The sequence below is a fragment of the Trachypithecus francoisi genome, unplaced genomic scaffold (assembly GCF_009764315.1).
Source record: "Trachypithecus francoisi isolate TF-2019V2 unplaced genomic scaffold, Tfra_2.0 Lachesis_group5, whole genome shotgun sequence".
Lineage (NCBI taxonomy): Eukaryota > Metazoa > Chordata > Mammalia > Primates > Cercopithecidae > Trachypithecus > Trachypithecus francoisi.
In genome coordinates this window covers 31,199,325-31,213,987 of record NW_022681470.1, presented here as the reverse complement: position 1 = coordinate 31,213,987, position 14,663 = coordinate 31,199,325, and the positions used below count along the sequence as shown (strand labels likewise).

Sequence of the window (14,663 nt, the reverse complement as noted above, 5' to 3'; positions counted from 1 at the left end):
TGAAATGTTAGCAGTACTATATTTCCTTGAACTTTATGTTTTCCTTGAACTGGTGTGAATTTAAAAGGCACATTTAAACCAAGATGCCACTGGCAAACAGGGGACAAGAATAAATATAAACCCAAGCTACAGAAGTACAAAACAATTATTTTTTGATTCCCAAAAAAGTAAACTCTTGTCCTAAGTGTTTTATTAAACTGAAGCAAAGTCTGATTTTGATATATAGAATATTGTTTTATTCTTTATTTTAAATTTTTCTTACATGTTTAAAAATATACAGGGGTTCAGAACAACCTCAATAAAATGACAACATTTCTACTAAAAGACCTTTGAAGCCAAACCACCAGGGTGCAAACATGGTTGGCTTCTAATTTGAAGAGTCATAGGCACATTTTATTAAATGCATTTCATAAAACAAAGAAATCAAAAATGCTGAGAAGAAAAATACTCAGTAGTTTGATATAAATTTTAAAATATCTTTCAGGCAAGAAACTTATGGTAAAAAAGTAATATTTAGATGTTTTACTGCTCATACCTGCTTCACTAATTCCCCAAAATGCTACTTTGCTGCATCTAAACCCCTGACAATTTATTACACAATCCCATGTACCACGCAAAAAAATAAGTTAATCTCTGCATTTGAAAACAGATCATTACAAAAGAAAATACTGTCAGCTCTTACCTGTATTTGATAATTAAGTATATTATATTCTCAGCAGCACTAAAAATGCAGCTTTGTCTAATATAAATATCTAAATAACAGTTACACAAAAGTATTTTTCTCTTAAAATAAGTTTTTGTATATACTTTTTCCAATGTTGACAACTTAAACAACATTGATCTATATATTTTGCTAAGAAAACATTAGGCACAGATAATATAATTTACATTTTCTTTGCTGTAAAAAATATAATATGTGCAAATGCATATCACACAAATGACTGACTAGTGGACACAACAGTAAGCTATCATAGACCTAACACAAAAAAGATTCATGTTTTATTTTATTTACTTATTTTTTAAAAAGGCATTCTAAGTACCCTTAAGAGTAATGCCTCACTGTTAGGTGAGTATCCTGCATCTGCATTAGAATTACTAGTGGGTTTTCTTAAAGAAAAACAAAGCTTTACTATAGCAAAAAAAGACATCACTTTTAAGCAGATGAACTAATTTAAAAGGAACCAGATAAAAATGTTTCAAAAAACCATTAAAAATATTTAATAAGCTACCAGATTGCTTTGCTGGAAGAAATACATTATTTAACACTATGGATGCTTTATACAGTAGATTCTTTCAATAGCTAAGACACTTCTAAAGTAAGGTAGCAATGGATGCAGATCAAGAAAAAGAGACCAAAAAAAAAAAAAAAAAAAAAACAGGAGACTGTTAGGAAAAGGGGGAAAAGCAAATGTCATTTCACCCAGAAGAAATAAAAATACTGTTTCTATTTGTTTGTAGCAGAAAAATTGTGCTGCAGAGAAGATTATAAAAACACAAGCAAAGGGGTTGTTTGGCAAGTAATAAAATGCAATGCTTACTGTGCATCCTCCATGAAGAGATCACTTATGGATTGTAGATTAGTGTGATTAAAGGTACACTTTGATGCAAAAGATTATACTTTGCCACATATATAATATGTAGCATTTTTCTATAAAGGGCAATTTATGTAAGTAATAACTTCCACAAAGAGTGAGAGAAACAGACAAAGTGAGAAAGACAGAGGCACGGTACAGTCAGACAGAAAGACAGAAACGCCAAGCCAAGGAGCTTGCTCATGTCCTGCAGAAGATTTGAGATATTATTTTTCATCTCAGTGCTTAATTTTTCCTATTACTGCACACAAATACTCACATGCTGTAATTATTTCATGAGATAACCCTCTATACATCCTTCCCTTTAGTTTCTTCCATGAAAAAGAAAAAAAAAGAGAAACCTTTAGTCTCATACTTCATTTTATAGTCAACTATTCAAGTAAATATTTCTCTGATGGCAAATTTCCAGATGAATCTAGAATATGATCCAAAACCACTGTCAGATTACATTTGATTTACTATGTAGCTCTCTTCAAATGGAGCAAGAATTAGCCCGTTTCCTAGGTTTGGGGTCTTGTGCTTCCTGATCCTTCACACACATACAGGATGTGCACATTGTCTCAGACAGTCTTCGGAGGCCTAGCCGGAAAACGCTGTTGGAGAGGCTGTATATTACACAGTTACAAAAACTATTACTTATTGCAAGCCAGGTTGTTAAGAAGGACAGAGTAGGATTGTCCAAGACCCGGGAGCTTTCTAGAAGAAAGTAAATTATATAGGGAAGCCACAGCATATAAAATACACTGGTTATCCTAAACAAAACCATGGCGTAGCGACGGTCAGGGCTGTGTCCAGTCTCTCTGGAAGAATCTACCTCATGGCTAGGGAATCGGGCTCTTCGGTCATTTATCTCTTTGGTGTGCTGACGGCAAATTTTGAAAATGTGGAAGTAAGTGAAGCAGACAACAAAGGCAGCAGGAGCATAAAGTAAACAAACAATAAAGCCAGTAAAATAGGCACTGGTGAGCCAAGAGGTGGCACACCATTCAAAAATGTCACCGTGGTAACCAGGTTTCCCCCAGCCAAAAAAGGAAGGCAAGAAAATTAGGCAGGAGTAGATCCAGATCAAAATAATGCAAATTCTCAGGCGACATGGGGTGACCAGTTGATTGTAGGAAAGAGGCTTGGTTATTGCAAGATAACGATCCACACTGATGCAAGCAAGACATGCCATAGAAACACTTTTTAGAACTGAGATGATATATCCAAAAACCTGGCAAGTCAATGACTCGTGGACACCTGTAGAGTAGTGGAGAAGTGAGAGAGTAGGAACCAAGCAGCTAACTCCAACGAAAAGATCAGCATATGCCATCGTCTGAATGAAATAGCTGGTAGTATAATGATGTAACAGTGGAGCACAATGAAAGACAAAGATAACTGTTAGATTCCCAGCAATGATCAGAAATGTCAGCAACACAATAACCACTGTCTCGAAGATGCAGACATCCACCACACTGTAGTGGCCAAATCCAAGTGGGCAGGAGTGATGCTCGGACACATTTACAATGCCACTGCTCATGTTCAGGATCCTCCATTCAGTCCACCTGGATTCATTCATGGCTTGGAAATTTAAAGATACCTGCAGACTTGCCCACCGCAAGCAGGTGCCCTGTCCAGCATCTGTTAAACACCGCACACGAGTGTTTCAGAACCTGCTTCAGTAGACAGTGTCAGTGCTTCTGTCACAGCTGAGAGTCCCAGAGAGTGCTCAAGTCTCTTCATCAGCCTCAGTTCAGCAGTGACACACCTCAGCTTTCGGGCGGGGGGGGGGGGGGGGGGGGGGGGTGGGGGGAAGAGAAGGGGGTAAGCTAGAAAGGAGGTGAAAAGAGGTCACTAATTAGTTTCCTTTGCCCTCAAAGAACTTTTTGCAGGCATAAGGCACTTCTAGAGAAAATAGACTTATTATCTTGCACTATGAAAAATTAAAACTGTAAAACGCAAAAAAAAAAAAATGAATTGCCAAAGGAAGAAAAGCTTCTGTGGGCTGTTCTCCAAGAGAGGCAGTTTCTTAGGGAGCAACTAGAAAGAATGAGAAAGGAAAACTCTTAAACCGTCTCAGGCTTCCTGCTTTATCTATGATGAAAAATGCATTCGTATTTTAGATTTTAAATAATTAAGACCTCAAATTTGGTTGAAAAGCTGAGAAGAAGTTCATTGTGGAAAAGAGTGTCTTTGGGCTTAGTTCAGGGATTGATGGTGGGGGGTCAAATTTATAATCTATTTCTCATTTTTCTAAAATCTAAGAAAAACAACTCTACCAAAGTTAATTTGAAGATTCATCTCTACACGGGCAGAATAGAGGTAACAGACGACAGATTGCCCTATAACTCTCACGAGAAAAAAGTATTTTCCAATAGAAAAGATAATATACAATGAATTAATGAATTAACACCTGACAAAATATAATAAACTTCTAAAGTTTTAATTCTGCATGCATTTTTAAAGCATTTAGATGAAAGCAGTTTTAGTTCATTACAGTGACTGGTGATACTAATAGCAATGTAACTTATACCTCTTCCTTTTCAAAATGAAATCATTTTTGATATTAATTTGGCATCTATAACTTAAAATAACATTTGTTATTTGATATACCACCTTCCTTATAATAGAGCATGAAAATAAAATATGTAACTCACAGCTACTTTTCACCTTTGCAACTGTACACTCATATCTCACATATATATGTAAATATAAAGTTAGACAATAATAAAACTTTCCAATACACTCTGAGCTTATTTGACCAGAAATGCTGCCATTATTTATTACTTAGGTATTTCTAATAGGCTTCATATTCTATTTTGCTATACCTTTTCTATTTTTGGTAGATGATTAACACATTAAATCATTACTTCAACTATATCTTCTGAAAGTGGAAAATTACCTTGTTTATTACATTTGCAGTTATGTAGCAGCCATATGTTAAAAAATGCCTCTTCTATTTCTGTATTCTATTTTGAGCAACTGCTCAATTAACACAGGGGCCATTAGGTAGGTTGCAAGTTAGTCTTATTTTAAAATACCTCTAAAGTATCAAGACGAGTTTAAATCCTAGAGTTTGAAATATTGCAAGGCTGGCAGGATAGAATCCATCCAAAATGCTTCCAAGGTCATTTTGATATCAGGTTAACATTTGCCAAAGTATTTTTTAAAAGTAAAGTCATTTCAGAGAGTCTCTTGTCATTCTTTGTTATCCTATCTTTTGAAGAAATAACATGCATTAGAAATAACGTTTCCTCCAGGAACAATGCAGCAGCTTAATAGAAAGCATTCTTCTGAAAGTTATTTTCTGGTGCACCACCAAGTCATTCAGGGAAGTCCTTCTTCTTTTATAATAGCCACAGGATATTTCTTCTTGTACATTCCTAGTTTCACTTATCACAAAACAGTTCTCTTGTTACAGGAATAAGGTAATGCTTCTCACCTACATTCACTCTTATCAGCTGCTAGGCTGGGCTGCTTGATTCAGAAGTCCGATTTACTGTGATGCAGTTACAAGGATGCTCTCAGTATATTCTTCACAATCTCTCAGCATCAATGCCTCCACCTGAGCCCAAGCCCTCCTCCTCCTCCTCATCCTGGGCTGATGCAGAAAAACTCACCATCAGAAAGGTGACTCGGCCCTCCTGCCCCAATCAACAGCACAGCCAATGGCTACTGCAGCTGAAACTGTCACTAGGTAACAGTTGCCAGGCACATGCAGGCTTATAGACTTACTCGGCAAGCTCCGATCAAGACTGACAAAAGAAGACAATGGAACTGACCGATCTTTATAATATATTAAGGTATTTATGAACTTCTCAAGGTATTCTCCTTAGAGCATTTGTAAAGATTATTTTGCATGGACAGGACAGAAAAAATAAACTGGCATACTCCTGTAAACGCTGTAAAGAAACTACCACAAGGTACTATGACACTAAAAAGTCAGCAGTAATCTAATGCTCATTGGCAGAAAAAACTTATTAATTATTAAAAATCTGCCAAGTCTTCATGAACTAAAGTGATTTGACTACTAATTTCTCTCTAAAATATATAGTTATATTTGAATTAACAGAAATTATAAATCATTTACTAATCTCTCCAATCCCTACCACATCCACAAAAAATTGCTGAGTTTGATGTATTTAACTGTACAAACAAATCAACAGAACTAGCACTACTGTACCAAAATCTATTCAGAGAAATAATGAAGGTCAGATATGATCTCGAAAGAGCACAGAAATTAGAATAAATAGAAACATTGCTTATCCACTTTTTATCCTAATATGAAAAAAAGGTCAAATGGTCAAAGAAATTTGTTCTAAGTGCTCGAGCTACACATACCTAAACTAGAACAATGCAAATTAAACTCAAATATTTGATGGACATTAAAAACATTTCTGATTATTTTGACTTACTACAGACAAACATTCACTATTTTAAACATACTTCTTATGGGATCAGCACTTTTCTTAAAAGTGACTTAGAACTAATTTACAAATTATTTCAGAATTAAAATACACCAGGAAAATTAAGATAAAAATGGAAGATAACTAACATTTGTTGAGTATTTTCTATATGTCAGGCATTGTGCTGTGTGCATTATATACTTCTCCTTTATAAAAATCTTAAAACTCTATGAAGTAGGTATCATCATAATCCTTTTCCAAACGAAGAAAGCAGATACTAGAGATAGTAAGTATAACTTGCCTATAATTACAGACTTGTGAAACTAGGACTGAAATAGGTTATTATTATTCTTAAGACTAAAAATTGCAAATCAAAACCACAATGAGATACCATCTCACACCAGTCAGAATGGTTATTAAAAAGTGAAAAAATTACAGATGTTTGCAAGGTGGTGGAATTAGTTCAGCCACTGTGAAATGCAGTTTGACGATTTCTCAAAAATGTAAAACAGAACTACCATTCAACCCAGAGGAATAGAAACCATTCTACCAAAAAGATACATGCAGTCATGTGTTCAATGCAGCACTATTCACAATAGCAAACATGGATCAATCTAGATGCCTATCAACAATGGACTGAATAAAGAAAACATGGTACATATACACCATGAAGTACTATGCAGCCATAAAAAGAACAAAATCATGTCCTTTGCAGAAAGACAGATGCAGCTAGAGGCCATTATCCTAAGTAAATCAACACAAAAACAGAAAACCAAATACTGCATATTCTCACTTATAAGTAGGAGCTAAACACTGAGTACATATGGACACAAAGAGGGGAATAATAGATGCAGGGCCTGACTCCACAGGAAAGGTGGAGGGAGAGAGGACTGAAAAACTACCTATTAGGTACTATGCTCACTATGCTCACTACCTGGGTGATGAAATCATTTGTATACCAAACCAGTGACACACAATTTATCCATGTAACAAACTTGTACGTGTACTCCCTGAACCATAAATAAGCAAAAATACAAGAATAAAACAAGTAAAAACCCCACTCTCTTCTTTCTTCTGATGGCTGCTGGTCAGAAAATGTCTTAGAATAATTTCAAATTTTATAAAAATGATTTCTATCATATCAAGTACCTTTTCTTACTGCAATGGAATAAAACTAAAAATCACAAGAGGAGCTTTGAAAACTGTGCAAATATATGGAAATTAAACAATATGCTCTTGAATGACCAATGGGTCAATGAAGAAATTAAGAGGAGAATTTTAAAAGTTCTTAAACAAATAAAAATGGAAACGCAGCATACCAACACCTATGAGATACAGCAAAAGCAATAATAACACAGAAACTTATAGAAATAAATGCCTAATCAAAGAAATAGAAAGACTTCAAATAAATAACCTAATGACACACCTCAAAAAACTATAAAAGTAAGAAGAAACCAACCCAATATTAGTAGAATGAAAGGAATAATAAAGAGCAGAGCAGAAGTAAATGAAATTGAGACCTAAAAAACATACAAAAGATCAAGAAAACAAAAACTTGATTTTTGAAAAAATAAACAAAATCAACAAACCCTTAGCTAGACTTAAGCAAAAAAAGAAGACCCAAATAAATAAAATCAAAGATGAAAAAAAGACATTACAATTGACTCCATGGAAATACAAAGGATCATTGGAGACTATTGTGAAAAATATATATGCCAACAAACTGGAAAACCTAGAAAAACTGGCTAAATTCCTGGACACATACATCTACCAAGATTGAACCATGAAGAAATAGAAAATCTGAACAGCCCAATAATGAGTAAAGATACTGAAGCAATAATAAAAAGTCTCCCATCAAAGACATGCCCAGAACTTGATGGCTTCACTGCTGAATTCTACCAAACACTTAAAGAAGAACTAATATCAACTCTACTCAAACTATTCTTAAAAAGTTAAGAGGAGAGAATACTTCCAAACTCATTCTATGAGGCCAGCATTATCTTGATACCAAAAGCATACATGGACACATACAACAAAGAAAATTATAGGAGACCAATATCCCTGAGGAACATAGATGCAAAAATCCTTAACAAAACACTAGCAAACCAAACAACACATTAAAAAGATATGCCATGTTCATGGATTGGAAGAATTAATATTGTTAAAAGGACAATACCACCCAAAGCAACATACAGATTTACTGCAATCCCTTTCAAAATACCAAAGACATTCAAATAAATAGAAAAAAAATAAAAAACTAAAATTTGTATGGAACTACAGAAGACCCTGAATAGCTAAAGCAATCCTGAGAAAAAAGAACAAAGCTAGAGGCATCACTCTACCTGACTCCAAATATACTACAAAGTTATAGTAACCAAAACAGCATGATATTAGCATAAAAACACACAGACCAATGGAACAGAACAGAGAACCCAGAAATAAATCTACACATTTATAGTCAACCTAAATTCAGTAAAGGCACCAAGAAACTACACTATTGAAAAGACAGTGTCTTCCATCAATGCTGCTGGAAAAACTGGATATCCACATGCAGAAAAATAAAACTAGACTCCTGTCTCTCACCATATACAAAAATCAAGTCAAAGTTGATTAAAAACTTAAAGATAAGACCTGAAACTATGCAGCTAATACAAGAAAACACTGGGGAAATGCTTCAGGACATTGGTTTTGGCAATGATTATTTGAGTAAGACCTCAAAAGCATAGGCAACAAAACAAAAATAGACAAACAGGATGATATTAAGCTAAAAAGCTTCTGCACAGCAAAGAAAATAATCAACACAGTGAACAGGCAACCTATAAAATGTGAAAATATTAGCAAACTATCCACCTGACAAGGGATTAATAATGAGAAAAAAAAACAATTAAAAAGTCCGCAAAAGATAGGAATAGATAATTTCTCACAGAAGGACAAACAAATTGCCAAGAGGTATATGAAAAATTACTCAATTTGCATCTGGCAAATGCAAATCAAAACTACAATGAGATATAGTCTCACCTAGTTAATATGGCTATTATCAAAAAGACAAAAAGTAACAAGCACTGGTGAGGATGCAGAGAAAACAGAACACTCATACACCATTGGGGGAATGTAAAACTAAAATAGTCATTATGGAAAACAATATGGAATTTCCTCAAAAATTTAAAAATAGAACTATCATATGATCCAGCAATCCCACTGCTGGGTATATATCCAAAAGAAAGGAAATCAGCAATATCAAACAGATATATGCACTACCATGTTATTATTATAACACTATTCACAATAGCCAACATATGGAAACAACCCAAGTATCCATCAAGATATGAATAGGTGGGGGGAAAAAGCAATATGTATATACAATAAAATATTATTCAACTATAAAAAATAATGAAATCCTTACATTTGCAGCAACATTATTGGAACTGGAGGACATTATGTTCAGTGAAATAAACCACGCACAGAAAGACAAACATTGAATACTCTCACTCATATGTGTGAGTTTAAAAAGTTGATCTTATCAAAGTAGTGAGTAATATGATAGTTGCCAGAGGCTGGGAAGGGTAGGGAAGAAGGAATGAAAAGAGGTTGGCTAATGGTTACAAAAATGCAGTCAAATAGAAGGAATAAGTTCTAGTGCTTGTAGTAAGGAGATTATAGTTAACAATTTACTATATACTTCAAAATAGCTGAAGAGAAGTTAGAATGTTACCAACACCGTAAGTCATAAATGTTTGAGATGATAGATGTCCCAGTTTCCCTGATTTGATCATTACACACTGTATGCACGTACCAAAATATCACATGTACCCCATATATAACTCTTATGTATCATTAATTGTAAAAATGATTTCTACTCCTTGATTCTAAAATAAAAGTTGGAAAAAAATTATTTCTAAAGAGTAGAAGGCCCTATTCTTTCCTCCATGTTGAATTGCCTTTCAGAGAAAACCATGTTACTGCCAAAATCTTTAGAGGTTTAGGTGAATATAGAATGGTAAGTGTATTTCTCATTACCAGAAATGAGATGTTTGTAAGACACATTAGAATAACAATTTTCACATGAATACTATGTTTAAGGATGAAAAGGCAATATTTAAATTTTATACAAAAGGCTAGAAAGTCCTATTTTATAGGGAAATATTTTGACTTTTAGAGATAAAAGTATTAAAATCAAATTCAGATCTAATATTCTCTAGTACAAGAAAAATAAATATTTAAAATGAAATTATATTTGATAAATATTCATGAATGTAGATAGGTCTCTCATTCCTTGTAAAGAAAAGTTAAATGCTAAGATTCACTACCAAACCACTGAAAAAGTATAGCCATTACACATATTTGAAACAGTTTTGAATCATAATATTTCTAAAATTAGGAAAATGGCAAAAAATACCATTCAGAAAATTTCACATACTAAATCCCTTTAGTTTGTTTCCAAAAAATAATCACTGGTAACTATTTGAATCTAGAAATACTGTAAATAATCCATAACTGCACAGGCTTCTAAAGGGAGATGAAAACATGAGATAAAGTTTCAGAAGCAGTGCCTTTGACCCACTAAGCCTCTCTCTTTCTTTCCACCAACTTAAAAAAAAAAAAAAAAGCTTCAGCAGCTCAAACAAAGTAGTTTTTTTCTTTTTAGCAACTGACTGTACTAGCTCCTTGTTTTTTTGTTTGTTTTTGTTTTTGTTTTTTTGAGACACAGTTTCAATCTTGTTGCCCAGGTAGGAGTACAATGGCATGATCTCGGCTCACTGCAACCTGTGCCTCCCAGGTTAAGCAATTCTCCTGCTTCAGCCTCCCAAGTAGCTGCGATTATAGGAACGCACCACCAAGACTGGCTAATTTTGTATTTTTAGTAGAGATGGGGTTTCACCATGTTGGTCAGGCTGGTCTCGAACTCCTGACCTCAAGTAATCCACCCGCCTTGGCCTCCCAAAGTGCCGGGATTACAGACATGAGACACTGCGCCCAGCTGACTAACTGTACTAGCTTCCTTACTTTTCTTCCTTTCCATACTTTTTTCCAATCGGATTATAGTATGAACACATTTATAACATGAAGCTTTACTGACAAAAGAGTACTAATATATATTTACACAGTTTCCTATATAAAGCATTCTTTGTTTTCAAATTAGGCATAATTCTTTTCATTTTCGGGGTCATTAGGTATCTTATTATTGCCATTTTTTCCCACAATCATCAACTGCCTCCTCCTGCTTTCAACTGATGAATGCTAATCAGAAAATATCTAGGCGGAATCATTATACGGAATTACTTGTAACAGCCCAAACTGTGTAGCTTTATTACATGATACTTCACAGGCATTTGATTTTTTATTTATACATTAGATATGTTTTATTCTTTTATATTTATCAATATTTCATTATTAAAACATCCAGTCAATTAAAACTACTCCTCAAAAGAACTTAAGTAGCAAAGCAAGAAAGGACCATTAGCCATCAATGGCAAATAGGATAAATAGTAGGCAATGCCTATCAAAGAGAACTATACAAGCAATATAGTACCAAAGAAAGTAAACAAATAGAGGCCGGTCAAGGTAGCTCACACCTGTAATCCCAGAACTTTGGAAGGCCAAGGTGGGCTGATCAACTTGAGGTCAGGAGTTCAAGACTAGCCTGGCCAATATGGTGAAGCCCTGTCTCTACTAAAAATACAAAAAATTAGCCAGGCATGGTGGTGCATGCCTATAATCCCAGCTACTCAGGAGGCTGAGGCATAAGAATTGCTTACAGTGAGCAGAGATAGTACCATTGTGCACTCCAGTCTGAGCAACAGAGTGAGACTGTCTCAAAAAAAAAAAGAAAAAAAAAGTATAAAGTAAACCTGTTATCCTTTAATAAATTTAAAAACGTACCAAAAGGCAAATGCATTCAAAATTTACCTATTTCCTCTACTATTTCTCCTACCTGGTAACTTTTCTCGATCTTCCCTATCATTACCCTAGCAAACCAGCATCATCTTGTGCTTAGACACCTGTAGTGTCTTCCAATGTGGCCTTTTTGAGTTGTTTGTAGTCTCTCTTCAATTCATTACTCACAAAAGAGACAAAGTATTTTTTTCCACAATGCAAACCAGATCACATTACTTCTGTTTTAAAATACTTCACTGGTTTTATATTGCCCTTATGATAAGATCCTAACAGGTGCTATAAAAACTGGTCTCCATGCATCCACCCAGTCTCATTTCTCTTCTATGTTGTTTAGGATTAACTAAACCACCTCTATCTCCCCACCAACTCATATTCCTCACCCAACAGTTGCAAATATACTTGCTATGTTTCCTACGGTCTCAGGATATTTATAACTGCTGCTTACTAAGCCATCACACTTCTTTTTATTTAATTCAGATGCAATCTTTAGGTCTCAGTTTTAATAACACTTCCTTTGGGAAATCTTCTTGAGTTCCCACAGGGAACCAGACCAGATTCAACACTTATTATGGTTTATAATTATTTACTTCATTCAGCTTTGTCTTCTTGACTAGACTACAGGTCTCATGAGGGGAGCAACATCTGCTTTGTTTGATGTTGCATCTCAAGTGCTTACACTGTGGTGCTAGACACAGAATAGGTGTTGAACAAATAAGTATTTAACAAAATTTTAATATAAAGCACATAAAATAGCTAAAAGAGTCTATCAAAGGACTGAAAAACACTAACATCCAGTCTATCTGAAGCTCAGAATGCACAAACTTCACAAGAAAAAGCTAGAAAATGTATTTCCCAATTGTGGGAGGGGGGAATTAACCTCCTAATATATTCAAATGAAGGGCAGTATTAGTCATCTATAAATCTCCCTACACTAAACTAAATATGAGTATTTCACTAGCGCTTTGAAAAGTCCTATCTAGCAAGACAATGATTAATTACTTATCATCTAAACAATGCCAAATGGTGCAAAATACAGTATCAATGCACTGTAAACGTACTATCAAATGTAGTATTAAAGCAACTTGATCTAAGTGCCAAGAATCAAACCTCTGAAGTGATACATATCACAATCTACTGATTTAGTTACCTCTCAAGGGCAGAAAACAATTTCATGTTGTCAATTTCATTTCATTATGAGACAAATTATTAGCAACTAAGAATATTTAAGAATAAGTTAATTTAGTGGCAAAAGAAAGAAAACTTCCTCAACCTGACAAAGACACTTTATGGGAAAACCTACATCTAGCATAATATTTAATGGTGAAATATTAAATCCTTTTTTCCCAAGACTAGGAAAAAGGGAAGGATATCTGCTCTTACACATCTATATACATTGTACTAGAGGTCCCAGCCAGTATAACAGGTGAGGAAAAAAAAAAAAAGCCATACAAGAAAAGGAAGATATAATTGTGCACATAAGAAATACTAAAACGTCTTTCCAAGAGCCCACTAGAATTAATGAGTAAATTTTGTCGGAACACAGGTCAATATATAAAAATCATTGCATTTCAATATACTTGCAAGAAACAGTAGGAAAAAAATTTTAAAAACAATAAATCATTTAAAAATAGCCTTGAAAAACAGAAAGGAGGTGAAAATGTAAAAAACCTCTACTCTGAAAACTATAAAATGTCATTTGAGAAAAATTAAAAGGTCCTATATAAATGGAGATATATATATACACTATGTTTTTTTTTTTTTTTTTTTTTTTTTTGACAGTCTTGTTGTGTCTCCCAGGCTGGAGAGCAGTGGCGTGATCTCGGCTCACTGCAAACTCCACCTCCTGGGTTCAAGCAATTCTCCTGCTTCAGACTGCCGAGTAGCTGGGATTATAGGTGGCCACCACCATGCCCAGCTAATTTTTGTATTTTTAGTAGAGACGAGGTTTCACCATGTTGGCCAGGCTGGTCTCAAACTCCTGAACTCAAAAGTGATCCACCTGCCTTGGCCTCCCAAAATGCTGGGATTACAGGCGTGAGCCACTGTGCCCGCCCTACTATCTTTATGGAATGGAAGAATCAATATTGTTAAGAACGTCAATTTTTCTCAAATTGATCTTTAGATTCAAGGCTATTGCAATTAAAATCCAGGCAGTTTTTTGTAGAACTGACAGGCTACTAATTCTAACACCTATATGTAAACATAAAGGATCTAGGATAGCTAAAACAATCTTGGGAAAGAGAAAAAAAAAAACAGAAAACAAAAAACAAAGTTGAAAGACAGGCACAATCTGATTTCAAGACATATTATAAAGCCTTAAGAGTTAAGATCTTGCATAAAGGATATACAAAATGATCAGTGAGAAGAAGAAAGTCTAAAAATAAACCCACACTTATATGGTCAACTGAATTTCAATTAAAAATTCTAAGACAAACCAAGGAAAAAGGAAAATTTTCTCAGTAAATGGTACTAGAAAAATTTGAATAATCTCCCGGGGAAAAATTAACTTAGACCAAGTCCTCACAACATATAGAAAAATTTAAATGAGATGGATCATAGATCTAAACAAACAAACAAAAAAACTGAAACTGCAAATATATAGCTTCTAAAGGAAAACATTCTAGAAGAAGAATATCTTCATAACTTAAGAATAGACAAAGATGAACAGGTGTAGTGGTTCACACTTACAATCCCAACACTTTGGGAGGCCTAACCAGGAGGATCACTTGAGTCCAGGAGTTCAAGACAAGCCTGGGCAACATAGCAAAACCTTGCTCATACCAAAAACAAA

General features: G+C 34.5%; 2 protein-coding genes across 2 annotated transcripts in view; both read right to left on the bottom strand.

Annotated features, from left to right (window-relative positions):
* RABGAP1L (RAB GTPase activating protein 1 like) overlaps window positions 1-14,663 on the bottom strand; it is a 799,508-nt gene that overhangs the window by 517,980 nt on the left and 266,865 nt on the right.
* On the bottom strand, window positions 214-3,870 carry GPR52 (G protein-coupled receptor 52). Its single transcript, XM_033198685.1, has one exon. The coding sequence runs from the start codon at window positions 3,148-3,150 to the stop codon at window positions 2,065-2,067; it is 1,086 nt and encodes a 361-aa protein (XP_033054576.1). The 5' UTR covers window positions 3,151-3,870; the 3' UTR covers window positions 214-2,064.